This window comes from Sturnira hondurensis, unplaced genomic scaffold (assembly GCF_014824575.4).
Source record: "Sturnira hondurensis isolate 20B ecotype Veracruz unplaced genomic scaffold, ASM1482457v3 Scaffold0014384, whole genome shotgun sequence".
In the NCBI taxonomy this organism is placed as follows: Eukaryota; Metazoa; Chordata; class Mammalia; order Chiroptera; family Phyllostomidae; genus Sturnira; species Sturnira hondurensis.
In genome coordinates, this window is record NW_028087015.1 from 22,747,514 (window position 1) to 22,763,796 (window position 16,283).

The 16,283-nt window shown below is 33.7% G+C and overlaps 1 protein-coding gene across 1 annotated transcript in view; it reads right to left on the reverse strand.

Moving 5' to 3' along the window:
- The window catches only part of CDH12 (cadherin 12), a 347,372-nt gene that overhangs the window by 62,302 nt on the left and 268,787 nt on the right, over nt 1–16,283 (reverse strand). Inside the window, exon 5 of the mRNA XM_037063046.1 lies at nt 15,534–15,701. Within this exon, the coding sequence (XP_036918941.1) occupies nt 15,534–15,701 (168 nt within the window). The remainder of the gene's footprint in view (nt 1–15,533; nt 15,702–16,283) is intronic.

A 16,283-nucleotide genomic window follows, 5' to 3' on the forward strand; every position in this document is an offset into this window, starting at 1 on the left:
TAATGGTGGTGCTCCCAGGGGGGGAGGGGGAGGCGTGCAGGTGTTGAATGCAATCTTTAGTAAAATATGGGCACCTAACTTTAAAAAAATTGGATATTTCTGCTTATTCTATGTGAGCTAGGGATCAGCTTCAAGTTACATATTAGGTTTATGACTTAGCTTTCCATTTGAATATTTTAAAGCAAAAATAAAAGAATCCAGACACAAGGGAAATAATGACGGTAACATCATTGAGGAATTATGATTAGTGAAGGTGAAGAGTCCCGCCAAAACTGAGACCCTCCAATGTCAGGAGAATTTTGAAAACTCCAAAAGTAACTAGAAGAACATCAGATAATACACACTATAAACAAAGTCTTCCCCCTGCCCTTCCCAAGACAATATGCTGAAATATGAGTATTATGTGCTACAAAAGCACATTTTATAAGGCCAATAGCAGGGAATGTGAAGATACCTATTCCTTAAACTTGACCAATATACACCAAATAGCAGTTTTTAACAGAGCTAAAAAGTTGTGAGTGTAAAATATGCCTAAAAATCATAATTATCTAGTGGCATTAAAAAACTTATGATAAATTGAAATAGTAGCATTGTGCACAAATATTGACTCTCTCAAGTTATTATTGGAATAACTCTCAGGTTATTCCAATAACCTGCTCTACTAAAATCAAGCTATAATAGAAGTAAAACAGTAATACACTACTGACATCTGTTTTATGCACTGAGGTTTTCATGTACATGAGACACATATATAGAGAATGCTGAATTTTCTGTTCTTTACCCAGCAGAAATACATTTTAGTAAGGTGGAAGACACATTTATTAAGATAAGAATTTTTCAATAAAATATTGTAGTTGGTAATAAAGTCTATGGATTATGGAACAAGTCAGAGAAACTCTGCATTAGTCATGTCAGATTATTTAAGTTCTGTCATTTTATTTCCAATGAGTTGACATTTTATCATTTCTAGAAACTCAACAGCAATAAAGTTGGGGTCATTCAGATTAATTCAAAACTGAAGTAATCTTCAGCTCTGCCAAAGTTAGATCACTTATGATGTACAATGTAATTACACTGCCAACATCTCCTAGGCGCCCTACTTTTGATGCATATGAAACATCTTAATGGCACTACCTGTACAACACAGATTAGGAAATAAAACAGGTGACAAGAAATTGTTCTCAGAGTCAATCAAAATACACACTTACTTATTCGTTGAATATGCATGTTATGCTGAACAGAAATAACCAGGTTCTCATGGAAAAGGAGAAAATTGCATGTAGTAAAGTGGAATTTTAGTATGCAGATTCTATAACTTCTCACAAATTATGGTCCTTGTTAATTCAAAGTAAAGGTACCTGTTACTCAGTTATACACTGAGTAAACATCCTCTCAGTAACTAAGCTGTTTAAAAAAATTACGCTTGATTATGACTCACTGGGTGTCTGTCAAGGGCATTTATTGACACCCAAGGACAAAAGATACACAGTATATTTCTTTTCATTTTTCTTTGAAAAAATTCTCAAATGTTGATAACAACATAAAAAGAAATACATATACTCAACAAAATATAAATTAGTGTTATATATTAATTTCTTAGAAAGTTATAGATTTAAAGATATAATTTTGAAGATTATAGAATCTAAAAATATATTAAGTGAATAAATGAATTATACAATACTCTAAAAACATTCAGTGACAAGAATAGCAAATAAAAAGAAATAGCCTATTATAAATTCTCGTATGACATACATTTTATTTTATGTTTAGATAGTAATAACTAAAGTTATTCAAAAACAATATATGAAAAGTCAATGTTCAACTGTACCTAAAATTTATCTATTAAGACAAGAAACTAATTTGGAGGTAAATTAATATTTAAAAATATCAGTGTGGAAGAAATTTATAAATATCAGTGTGGCCACATGTGAAACCTGACAAGCTCAGGGGAGGCCTGCGTGGCAGCCTTACAGACGCAAAGACTTAAAGAGCCACATAGAATGGTCTAAAATGACCATTTCCTAAATAAAAGCAGACCACGGCGGGTAGTCATGCCCTAGAGGGGTGTTTTTCCCTCACAGAGGGTCATCTTTACCTCAGCTGAGCCTCTCTGTTGCCTGTTTGCATCTATGATAGCACACCTTTGGAAGGTCAAGTTTCCTTTGTCTGGACCCCTTGAAGCACAGGCACTGCACCATAGCGAGACCACACAGCCTCTCCCTGCATCATGACTGTGTTAATGGTTGACTATTAACTATCCTGTGCCCACTTGTGGAAATGGGTATCATTTTACTGGTTATCCATTCTCAGAGATTTCCTCACTTTGCTTGCTCTCACCTCCCTTTCCTATCATCCATGATTTCTTATAACCCTGTTACGCCTCCTCTATTGTTTGTAATGCATAAAATAAAGTGCTGAACTGCCATTCGCTGGAGCATTTCTCAATCTGTTGAGATTTCATTTCCTAGCAGTTTTTTAAATTCGGCTTAGATAAACTTACAAAAAGCCTTTACAGGTTTGAATTTTCTTATTCTAGCACTAGAATGCTAGAAGTAGTGGAAGGTTTAATTAAAAATTATTTTAAACAATTAAGACTGTTAAACATTTTTAAGAACTTAAAAGTTTATTTCAAGGCCACCTAAATAAACAAGCGTTTGAAGTACTACTTGCATTTAAACTTTAGAAAATAAATGCACATTACTACGAACTGTTGATTCAGTGATTGAATTCAGGCATTAACTGATTTAAATAGTCATTCTTTATGTTTGCATGTGTGTATCTAAGATTTACCTCCATGTTTCCACGTGTGTGCCTGAGATTTATATTTGCTTAATTACTTAAACAAATATAGCAGTTACATGAAATGGTTTCACCTTGTCTCAAAAAAAACTAATAAGGAAATGAAAGCAAAAAAAAGTGTTTGCACAAGTAAAAGGAAACTTTGTGTAAAAGGCAAACATTAGCTCTGTGTCTTTAAGCACAATGTTTAATCTTTCTATTCCTAATTTGTAAAATTACAATAATAATAACAAATAATTATAATTATATTATTATAACTTTTATTGTCAGGCCTATCTACTTTGTGGATTTGTTTGAAAAGCCATGTACAATCACGCTTGAGACTGAGTAATATCTGTTACTACTAGTTATTTTTAAATAGTGTTTTTGTAGATAATACTCTATACGTATATTATAATATTTTCCTATTGAAATGTCAATAATCAACAAGAAACTGCCTACAGAGGCCTGGAGATGAAGCAAAGGGAGGTACCAGAAAGTTCTGAAAAGTCGTGCTAATTTTAACTGAAACTTTTTCCCTTATCTTGACAATTGAAGGATTCAGAAATAAAGATATTTTGATGGTTAAAGAACATTGTATGCCCTCTATTTCCTTAAAAGTCTGAAGCTTGGTGTGTTTTCAATAAGCCCAAATTAAGGTAATAGAAAAGTAGTTCACAACCTTTTTGAAAAGTTGGGTTCAAGCTGTATTTTATTCAAGCACACTGAACACAGAATGAATGAAATTTCTCAGTAATGACAAAGAATTCCACTCCTGCTTAGTCATACAAAGAATATAAGATGAAGAAATTTTTGGAAGTGTCAAATTTACACCAAGAGTTTTACTGTTATGGATAAATCACTTCACCTTTATGAAAGTTATAATTGTTCAGTCTAGGTTTTAATTAACCATGTACATGAATATGAATTGCCATGCACACGATATCCAGCATATTAATGGATTAAGTTCTATAAATTCTATTTAATGATGGCAATATTTCTTTTCTTAGAGCAATGAGAAATTGTATCTTCCAAACTGTTTTAGTTCTGAGTTGCCAAACAAGACACAAAAATTTAAGGCTAGATATTGCCTTGTACTTTTTAAATTCTTTGGGTCTTAGATTAATTGTTAAATCTTCCAATACCTTAGATTATTAATGTTTGATTCAACTATAATTTTAATGGTCTCCTTGATGGAATGATGAAGAAAAACAAACAAACAAAAAAGGTTGTGTTTATTCTGAGGACATTTTCATCTAGTGTGGGGGGTGTGATTTATATAAAGAAATAAATCTCTTAGGTCTTCTTCAGTTCCTGTTTCTGAAGGAAACAGTGCTCCTAAAACACTGGAAGAGTTATAAAGGCTTCTTTTGTTATGTTAATAAGGTGACTTTTGTGTCATGCTAAAGGGTGAGGGCTACTTGCAAAGAGACCCAGACTTTTGATTAAAAGGAAGGGGTTCAGAGAGCTTTTTGGCTGGTGAGCCTGGGAAGGTGTTGGGGAGTGTTGCCTCATACCTCGTCCCAGAGTTATATCCCTTTTCAATAACTGGGCGATCTAGTCAATAAATGTTTATCTGAGTCCTGTAAACCACTTAGCAATTTATTGGAACCAAAGGAAGGTGTTGCAGGAACCTCGTTTAGCCAGTATCTCTGAAGCAAAGATGACCTGGGCTTGTGAGTGGTGTCTAAAATGGAAGAACTGTGTCTTGTAGGACTGACCCCTCACCCTGTGCAAAGGATGCTATCTCTGCGTAGGCAGTGTTAGAGTGGAGCCAGGTTGTAGGACACCAACTGGTGTCCGGGGCATTGCTTTTTGGAAGGGGAAAACTCCCCATCCTCCAGTGCCACATGGGATTTGGGTCCAGGAACAAAAACTAAGTAGACATCAATTAAATAATCATACAAACAAAGGAAAACGACAAGTCTATTCACTTTTTAGGACATTTAAGCTGAGAATCTGAGCTGAGTCCACCAGGTGACCTTGGATCTGTAACATCAGTTAGTAGAAAACTTTCCAAAGAGAAGCAACCATATGAAAAAATTAATATCACCTCAATTTCCTGCTTTTCCATTTTCTGTTCAATTACTCTGACTATACCCTAAGAGCTTTAATATTTGATATAGATGCAACATAAATATATTCATAATATAGAGCAAATATCAGTTTTATTATCAAACTTAAATTGGTGTCAGTATCTCTCCACATCCAACAATCCATTTTCATTCCTCTCCTTCTTTCTGCATCCCAACAAATGCACAGTTTATTATTTCAATAGCATATATGACGTCTGGCTTGTATAACTTGCCCTTGTACTTCCCTTGTTGCCATGTGGCAAACTCAACCATGGAGGATAATTATTTTCCTTCTCAAGAAAGAGGTGAGGTTGACTGACAAAAACCAAAGACGAGCAGGGAAACTAGATATCACTATGAACTTTGATCACTAGCCTCATATGTACCTTTGAGAGTGGCTCCAACCATGCAAACTAGTGAAGATAACCATTTTCTATGGCTTTTATAATTTTTTAAATTTTAATTATTTATTTTTAGAGAGGGAAAGAGAGGGAGAGAAACATCAAGTGCGGTTGCTTTTCACACACCCCCTACTAGAGACCTGCCTCACAACCCAGGCATGTGCCCTGACTGGAAATCGAACCAGTGACCCTTCGGTTTGCAGGCCAGCACTCAATCCACCGAGCTGCACCAGCCAGCACCATTCTCCATGACTTCTAAAGTAATCAGCTCTTCACAAACCTTTGCTTTAAAATGTTTACTATTTATTTATTTTATTTGGCATGAAAATATTTCACAAAGGAGAAAGCTCAGCTCCCTGAACCTTCAAATCATATCGTATCTGTTACCGTTAGTTTTAAAAAGCACAACATGGAAGATGTAATAAAACGTGCCTTTTCTTTGTTTTACTATCCTTTAGACTTTCTTTACTGAGGGTGAGTTTTAGCTTTTCTGCTCATTATTAAGTAATAAACAGTCCAATATTCAATTTAATTCCTCAAATCTGAGTTTAGAAATCAGAAATGTCCAGTATGTTACATTAAACATATATTAACCCTCAAATAAAATTTAAGACTTTTCCTGTCTACCACATGCCTTCAAGCCAAATTGGGTCAATGAGAAATGAAACTTGAAATTGGAGTATGGATCCCTGGGCAGGCTTTCCTCTGTTTCATCTACTTGCAAAGGGTGTTTTCATCTGACCCTAGGAGGCAGCAAAGCTAGGGTACTGGGTTTTTCTTACTTGTGTGAATAGTTTTTGTCTCTCTTGGATTGATTCTGGTGGAACTTTGAGGGGTTCCTGGAAGCATCTACTGCAGACCTAGGCAAAGGCATTGCCTCTGCTTTTATGTACCATTCTCTTAAGTCTCTTCATTTCCAGACAATCTGTCTCATACCCAGGAAAACCTCTTTGGCAGGACTCTGGGTTGCTTCTCCGTTTTGTTACACATTTCTAACTCCTCTTTTTCCTTGTTGCCTAGCATTACTTTTCCAAACAAAAACTTATTCCTCTACCTTGCTTTTTTTTCAACTCACTTTAATATTTTTAAGCACGAGGCAGGCATTATTCTGTGGATGTTATGCATGTTTGGGGAAAATGTATTGGGCTTTATGATTGGTCCTTGTTGAAGAGAACACTTCCTTCAACAGACATGAGCAGAGAAAGAAAGGCAACCCTAACCCTTATTTTCATTAGATGTACTCAGCATGGCTTCTCCAAAGAAATCTTTCACACAAATTTTCCCTCCACTCCAAACTCTATAAAGAAGACAGTTTTAAAAGGATACACACAATTTCATGTGATTAAAGCTTTCAAGAGTCTAAAATGCACCCTGACATTTCTATTGAAAATTTTAAATTTTGTTCTGGAACTATACTTGGCTGTGTGGTATCCAAATTACTTAGCTTCCAGTGGAAACTTCCACATTAATCTATTGTTATATCTGTAGAACTCATCCCTCCTTTTCTCCAGTTTCAACCAAGGTGACCTGTTTCTTCTTATTAAACTCTAGCCATTTGTAAGTATTTTACTGTTCATTGAAGAGTCTCCCTTCCCTGCATTTGATATTTCCTTCTCAAATAAAATATCCCCAAGAACTTTCAAACTGCTCATAATGGATTACATTTCAAAAATATTCCCTTGTCCACAACTCTCATTCTAGCTAACCTCTTAATTTTCTTTTCATTTTTGAACAATACTTCTCAAAATTATCAGTTACCTATTCCTACCTTATATTCCTACATTATCATCACTCTACAAACAATTTTAATCTGGAATTTGTGCCCACTGCTCTTAAAAAGTTTCCCCTGACATGTCCATAATATCTTTGTTCTTAAATCCAGTGACAACTTCATTTTCTTCCATTTATTTTAAGCAGCATTGAACACTCTTATCTATTCCATCTTCCCTGAAGCACGCTTCTTCTTAAAATCTGTGACACTCTATTTCTCTGGTTTTCTTCCAACTCAACATCTTTCTTCTTGTTAGCTTCCTTTGCTGGTGTTCTCAAAGAGCATCTGGATAATTCTCAAATTCGGCTGCATATTGACATAATGCAGAAAGTTGAAAAAAACTAAAAAGGCTGCCCAAGGGATTCTAATTTAATTGTTCTAAGTTTAGACACGAACAGAAGGCTTGCTTAAACTGGCTTTTGTTCTTTAAAATCATGACCAAGAACCATTGTGTCAGGCTAGCTTTCTCCAGGTATTCTTCTTCTTAAGAATTCCATCAACGCCTTCACTTCACTTTCTATCTTTATGCTAAAACTTCTTCATATTTTAATTACAGCCTACACACATATTTTGAGTTTCATATGTGGCTAAGCATTGTCTGCTTCCCTTGAGATCTCCAAGGCATCTCAGCCTGGATGTATTCAAAGCTGAGCTTAGACTTAGCCATGTCCCCAGAAGAAGACCCTCCTAATCGCCACTACCCCAACAAGTGGTGCTATAATCTATGCAGTTCCAAATCTAAAATCCTGTTTTCATAGCAAGTCCATTCATATTGTTGGATTTTTACCTTTTAAAATAACTCAAATCCACTCACACAGTGCCATTTGAAACATGTGTGCCATTATCACCGATTACATAACTCACAGCTCTGGTCTGTATCACTGCAATTGTCCACCTGGCTTCCATACATCCGTTCTTCCCACCCTCCCCCCATGAGTAGTCTCTGCCACGTCGCAGGGCATGGGTAAAGGGGATCATGCCTGTCCCTCTCAGTTAGAAACTTCATTCCTTCTGCCAGGGAGAAGATTGTTGGGAGGAAATGCATAAGCTTTTAGAAAATCTATGAGTATCAACATAAAGGAAAGAAATGACTTTTAAAATATGTACCATTCCTTAAGTAGAATGGACACAGTAAATTACAATAACAATAGCAATCACTTGTACAATGCTTTCTACTTTCCAAGGACTTGTCTAAGCACTGTTCCTTATTAACTAATCTTATCCCCACGTTAAGACTATGAGATAGATACTATTACCATTATCATAATTTCCATTCAGGGATGTCCCAGTACATGTTTAACAATTAGGTCAGGCAGGGAGGGAGAATAGTTGTAGCCTTTATTTTTGGTATGTATCCATTTTGGTGGTGTAGGTACTCCCACCAGGATGGATTTCAAGCCAATGTGACATCACTGAACACAGAGCTGGGAGATGCACACAGCTGGTCCTGAGGTTCTGGTGGGGCCAGCTCTAGCCCACCCGTCTACCAGTCTGCAAATAGAGAAGCTGAGGAGGATACACTGGTCACTCACGGTGGTGGCATGATACAGTCAAGTGACATTTCTGAGCTAATTACCATCTTTCACTGGGTCTGCTGATTTCACTTCACTTTTTTTTTTTTTTTGCCTGATGTTTGTCAAATGGAGACAATATTGGGTTTTAACTTAGAAGGTTTTCTAAAATGCAAATAATTCAAAATGTTCTTAAATCAGCTACACTGATAAACGCAATTCCAAATAAGGGTGGATTGAGTGAGTTGGATAGACTCGGTAAAAGTTTCTCTTTTCAGTGTTATGGGACAAAATTGGTGAAGATCAAGAGTAAAGAATTAGGAGATGTAACAACATTCTGAAAAAGGGATATCATTCTAAAGTTAAATTGACCTCAAGAACAGAAGGAAATTGCATTATGATTCTTTCTGTCCTTCCAATGTCCCCTTCCTTACTGCATAGCTCCTAGCTTTGAAGTACAAATGTGTATGTTTAATACAAACACATATCTATATTTCCTCGCAAAACTAATCGTTTTTATAATATTTAAGAAAATTGCATTGGAAGTCCAAACCAAATTCCAAATGAGCTATGAAAAAGAACACATTGATATTACTTAATGAGTGCCAAAATAAAAAGGGTTTTTGATTCTTAAAAATATTTATTTTTAATAAATGTTATATACTACCCATGATTCCCATTACAGAACAGTAGACCTGATGGAGGTCTTGGCAAGTGTTCACAGCATTTCAAATGCATGGATAGCTTTCCGTTGCTCATCCATTTTATGGCACAGATTTAATATTTCTTTAAAACCTCCATTAAATATGTAAAACTTTCTTTTGTCTTTGTCTAAGTAATTTCTGATCCATCCAATGAAATTCAGTAGATGGGTAATTCTCAGTGATATTGCCCAATAATTTCATAAAAAATATACTACATTAATATTCATTCCAAATTATAAGTAAATTTATCACCGTATGAAATAAGTTCCTGAAAAATGTTTGGAGTGCAAATGTACATGGGGCTGTTTATTCACTCAGAGCTTTGATTTCTTACATATATTTTTGAAACATTATAAGGATAGTCTAGAAAAATTAAATTTGTTAATAGTCTTTTCCTACATATGTTGGTTTCTTTTATCCACAATGATTTTTTCAATAGTACCTAATTTATTGATGTGCAAATTTTGTTTCTGAATATGCATCACATATTCACCCATCATGTATGTATGAAATGGTTTATTTTTTCTAATTGCATGTATTTTATTACTTGAGTGCCCCCATCTCTTCCTATTTTATTACTTATGCCTAAACTATTCCGTTTACCTACTACTTTTTATCTCCCTTTGCATAAATTATATTCCCCATTCTTTCAAAAACAACTTAAATCTATTTTTGATTATTTGTTCTTGTTTTGCACTTCCAGGTTTTCTCAATTCTTTAAAATCCTCTACAGCAACTCTGTAGTTATTTGGGTGCTGATGCCAAACATTTATATAGTATTGTGTGCACAAGGCTATAATTTATTTTACTTCAGGTAGTATAATTGCCTATTAAATTAACAATCTCCCCATTATACATAAAGTTGCTGGAGGGAAGAGGTTAAATATTTTTATTCCCATTATAAAGTATCAAATATTGATACAGACTTTTTTGCCTTTACACTTCAATAAACTAAAAAAATGTTTTACACATTTTTTACACAGTCAATGCAACATTTTTCATTGAAAAATATAATTAACTTTATCTAATACTTGTTAATAGATTTCTTATGTATAAAATGTTATATTTTTATGATTTTGGTATTGATTATAATCTATCTAACTCTTCAAAAGAAATGCTTTAGACTTCCTATACCTTTCCCTATATAAACACTAAGACCAGTGATAAAGCAAATATAAAATACAGAAATTTAAAATGTGGAATAAATGGCAACTTTATGATTCCTTCAAATCTGTGATTAAAAATTACAATGACTGTCAGAAGCCTATGAACAGGGTGGGGCAGAAGTAGGTTTACAGTTGAAAGCAGGCAAAACTGAGTTTAATCTTGTATAATTATTTATTAATTATTGTAATGTTTGTCATGCAAATAACTGTAAACTTATTTTTGCTCCAGGTTGCATTAAAGTTTTCATGAGGTTAGGTTTAAAGTTTTCCTTATATCTTTGTCCATTCTCTTTCCTAGATTTCCTTGTATCCAAAATGTGAAGAGAATTGTGTCTTCATTAATCTGCAGAATTTTATTCATGCCTCAGACCTCATTTATCACTTCAATGTTTATGTCCGTCAGATGTTTTTTTTTTACTGTCTCTTCCTTGTGAGGATACCTCTATTTTCATAATTCAGCAGATTAACAGAAATTACCTATTTAAATTAATTCTTCACATGCCCTTTATCTTACATATATCTGAATCTCATATATAATAAAGTCCTTTCTAGTTACTGCTACCAACACATCTTTCAGTCCTGTCTCTGTGTATCTCAGCTTCCCTGGGTTGGTGCCACATTTCCGGTCTGCTTCAGCCTTTACTAAGCGGCCATCGTTACTTTTCATACATACTGATATGAGATGTTGCCCTCTACTCAAACACACACACACACACACACACACACACACACACACATACCTATGTTTATGGTTCAGGATGTGGCAGTCTGCAACCGACATTCTTTTTTTCATTTTTTAAAAGTTTTACTGTATATTTCTTTTCAAATTCTATGTTCCTCATTATTGTTTAATAATCCTGGTCAGATCTAATTACCATATTCTATTAATGCCAAAAATTATTATCATATTCCCATTTTAGAATTTTATTGTGTTTGTAATATAGTTATACATATAGGTATTTATTATGTAAAGGTTGCAGGCATTTTAGATTGTTTATAATGTGACTTTCATAGACTGCAAAAAGTAAAATAAACAAGCTTTTTAGGAAAACTAAGGAAATTTTGTTAACAATCAGAATATATTTTTTAATCTCAGTAAAATTACTTTGTTATTATTATTAATATTTACATGCACTATAAATACCATTACTACAAAATTATTTTGTATAAAGCCAGTAGATACTAGTCTAAATGAGCAGGGAATCACTTTAACGTTGCCTACATTCTACATATATGCTCTAACAGAATATGAAGACTAAAACTTCACATGAGAAAAGATTTCTGTATACTTTAGTGGTAATAATTTGGTGAATATCAAGCAATAGAGACTGCATAGATTAATTCAATCCTTCAACTGTGTTCTATTCAGGCTAAAGTAAAATTAAATCAACATTCCTATAGCTACAAACAGTCCATACAAACTTGTTGGTAGACATTTGGCTAAAACAACTTGCTTACAAATAGTGTTTTATTTTTGATTGGGAAATTATTTTAGAACAAATTGAATGTCCTATTTTCTATTGATACATTTGATCTCATTAACCAAAAAAACACAGTTCTTTTACTCTCTTAATGTATAAAAAAAGAAAAAAATAAGCAAGTAATTATTTACATTTCCTATAAATGTTCTCTTTTCATTCAAAATTACATTTGAAATACTACATTTCACTTAAGTTGTTTTTATATTCATTATAAAATTTTTATACAGCAGAAAAAGACCAAGTGGGAAAAGTATGAATGTTTTGCTCTATGTGAATTAACCACATCACTTAATTGATTTGATCTCATAATGCATAATTTAGATCAGCTAGTTAGAGAGACTTGTCATTTAATATTCAAGTAATGGAAATAATCAGCATGTTTCTATAACTTGTTTGAACAGATGAAAACCTGTTATGGATATTCTTGATTAGCATTGATGGTAGCTTTATAACTATATGAAAAAGATTTTGCAAAGAAAACATGTTTCCATTATATAATGGCAGGGAGAGCTCTTCCAACACACCACAAATTATTTATATTTATGAAACAGTACTACTACCTTTTTTGTGGACAGTTTTCTGGGATGTGCAGGATTTTTTTTTCTAAACACAGGCCTCAAAAACAAATTGCTTTCTAGAAAGGACAGTAATAAAAAGTTGAAGTTCAGAAGTCTGTGCATAAGATTAGATTTTAGTTCTTTCACTTACTTGCCGTGTAATCTTGGAAAAGTTACTCAAATTATTTTTAATAATATAGCCTTCTATTTTCTCTTTAAAATTGAGCTAACACTATACTGTCATTGCAATGGTTAAATGGGAACACGTGTGCAAATTACTTTGCCTAGCACATGACACACAATCATGTGCTAGCAGTTGTCATAGTCATCCTGGTCATATCAAATTTGTGGAAAGTTCTGGTAGCTCATGAGCCATCTATTTTACAACAATGAAATAGCAAGTGATTTATTTTGCAAGATACAAGTGAATATATTATTCACTCTTATCTCTAACAGATTTATAGAAAAAATTAATGCAATGGGTGTTCAGCAATGTCACATATGTGTAAATACACACAAATCCACAAAATATGATTAGTAAATATTAAAAAATTATCTTGCACATTTTAAGCAATAAAAAAAAGTGACTCATGAGGTTCCTCTGAAGGGAGATTTTTTTCAATGTAATATCTTAACAGGCATGAAGAAATATAGCTAGTTAGTTGCGTATGGAATATGTTACCTTGACTTACGTTCAAAAGACTATTGTTTCAGCCTGTAATTTTATGTCATATATGCAGTTTAATTGTTCCTCACAAGAAATATTCCTGCAAACAAGAGCATTGGCTCCTAAGGGGATGGTGTTTTGTTTATAAATGGATTCTATCTTTCCCTCTGAAGGATGTAATTCAAAGTGACAGTACAGTAAAAAGGGCTTGGCACAAAAGCATGTAACATTTCAAGGGAATTAATATTTTATTCATGCAAACTGTGAAAGCTCCCTTTTTTCTCATGATTCAAAAACATCTCTCACCTGTTACAGTTCAGACTGTAGTTCAAATATGCATGTAACACAAGCAAAAAATGATTGATCACAGAGATCTACTTGGTATATTTCTCTGCCATCTCATGTCTCTGTTTATGTTGACAATTCAACACGTCATGTGACTTTTTTTGCTGCTGTGTTCTAAAAATTGGGTTTAGAGCAGTAGGTAAAAGAAAAGAATAACTTTGATTTTCATATTACTTCACACTAGAAGTAATTTGAACTTCAAATTCTGTTACTTCTCTAAGAGGTTTTTAACCTTTCTAAGCCTTGGCTTTCTTAACAGTAAAATGTGGAATGTTATAAGGAGTGTTATAAAAGGAGCAAAGATAATTATCAGGTTTTTGGTACAGCATGTAAATGCTCTACAACTCCCAATGCCCTTACGCCCACGATCTTTCTTGGTGGGTCTCATCTAGTTACCCTTCAACCTACAGATGCAACTTAGAACAAGTTCACTGCTATATTCAGACCCTCTTCCACTGGGTAAGATCCAGAAGTGACCCTTCTGTTTCAGTGGGACCTCAGCTTACCAGCCTGGTTTCCTAAACACACACCTCTACCTTCTCTCCCATCAAAACATTTTCATTCCTCTGCCCAAACTTCTACAAACCTCCCTTCACTCGTATCCACAAGAGTTATGACTGTAATTCAATGGAAATTTTCCTCATCTGAAAAACGTCATCATCATCCTTGTGAATAAGAAGACTGACACTCTCCAGGAAGATTTCTGCTATTTCTTAGACTTAACACTGAACATGTCTTATATGTACAAAACCCCCCAAAGGACCCATGTTCAGAATGCCACATTTTATTTAAAACCAAAGTAATATCCAAACCATCTTCCTCAACCATTATAGATTGTCTCATATGTGTAGTAGAGAAAACAAGCAAAAAAAAAAAAAAAGCAGTGTTTTCTGGATTGGGAACATATCCTTCATTACTGTCACGTGTTTTTCCTTTTTAATATTTATTTTTATATTTTTTGGTTTCCCTTAATAGCAAAGTAAGGGGAGGCATCGTTCTAAGATATCCTAGCCATTTTCATATATATTCTATCTGGTGAAGTGTAATGCTTTCTAAATGCCACTTGTAACACTGGCAAATAAATTTTCTGATCACTAAGTAAATACATTCTATAAAAATAGATGATGAATTTAAGAAAAATAATGGAGTGGTAAAATATGGAAATCTATACAGATAAAGGACCAAAAGGCACATTTTGTTACATAGTCTCAGTGTTACATAATTTTATTAGGTGAACTTAAACTCTCCTTCTAGAATCAGAAAAGTAAAACAATTTTGTGTGTGTTTTTTAAACTATTCATGCAAATGAATACTTACTGATTTACTCAAGTTCCTTATTAAGCAACAATAGAAACATTTAGTTTTTGTATAGTAACCCTAAGAACACTGAACTAATCCTTGAGCATGTACCAGAAATCGAACATATACTGATGGCTATTAAATGTAACACTACAAAAGAAGACTCGGTAATACACAAGTAAGAAGTATTCATTTTCAATGAGAAATGGAGTTAGAGAGAAGATACAGGTATGAATCATTCTGTTACCATAGGAACTGTAGCAATATTTGCCTATTCTAAAACTAAAATAAAACAGAACTAAAGTAATGTAAATACCATCACTTTTATATCATCTAATACACAGAAGTATATGAAAGTGAGTCAACATATGTAATCACTAAAGAGCAAACAGAAAGCTTATAGTAGTTACATGATACAGCAAAGAATCTGGTGGCATGTCTTAAATTACATTGCAATTTCCTGTGTATTACTTTTTCAATCAATAATAAATTAGAGCAATAGCCCAATTTGCTATGAATATTTTATTTTAATAGAAATTTATAGCATAAGACTTATTTGTTCAATTTTGACCCATTTATAGTATTTTATATTAAAGTCACACTATACATGAGTCTAATGAAAAACTGAAACCTAAAGTCATCTAATTTTTATCCATACCTTCTACTTCTTAAATAACAAAATACCTGGAAAGCAATTAGAATTCCTGTAGCATTTAATAAGATGTAAGAATGCTTTTAAAAAGATGCACCAATTTAGACTCTATGGGAAAAAACATACTTTTGGGGAATCGAGGAGGGTTGTCATTGACGTCAGTGAGGGTGATGTTGACGATTGTCGTTCCAGCCAGCCCTCCCAGTTGTCCGCCCATGTCCTTGGCTTGGATGAGGACTTGATATTGTTCTTTGACTTCCCTGTCCATGTTTGGCAAAGCTGTTCTAATCACACCTTAAAGGAAAAAAAAAACAAAATATAAATATCACGAAGGCTGTATCTTCCAAAATAAAACAGCCTGCAACAAGACAATGATTCTACCTGGAGTCACTAGCAAAGACATGACCACAAATATTGTGTGTCTTTTAAAAAGCTTAATACCCAGTATATGGTTAGAACATAATTAAACATGCTATGGTAACAGCCATATAATGAAATGTGCAGCACTGTATAATATAGTTAAAGAACAATGTATCAGCTCTAAAAAATGGTCATCATTTATTAAATCAACAAGGTCCATTGTGATTTGCACAGAAGAATCCTATCTTTAAAAGGGAATGAAAATGTTAAACAATGGGGTTTGAAATATATGTACGAAAACACAAGAGATTACCTGAGTGAAAGATTTCTAAAGACTGCCTTTTTCTTCTTCATTCTTATTTTTTGAGAATAAATAGATTACTTTACTGTTTTAAACATATTAGGTTTTTCAGAATCTCTTGTAATTATTACAGTCACACATGTTTTTACTCAGATCTCATTAGACTTTGCAGGGACCTTGTCTCTCTTGTCACCAAGTCATTTCACCGTTTTGAC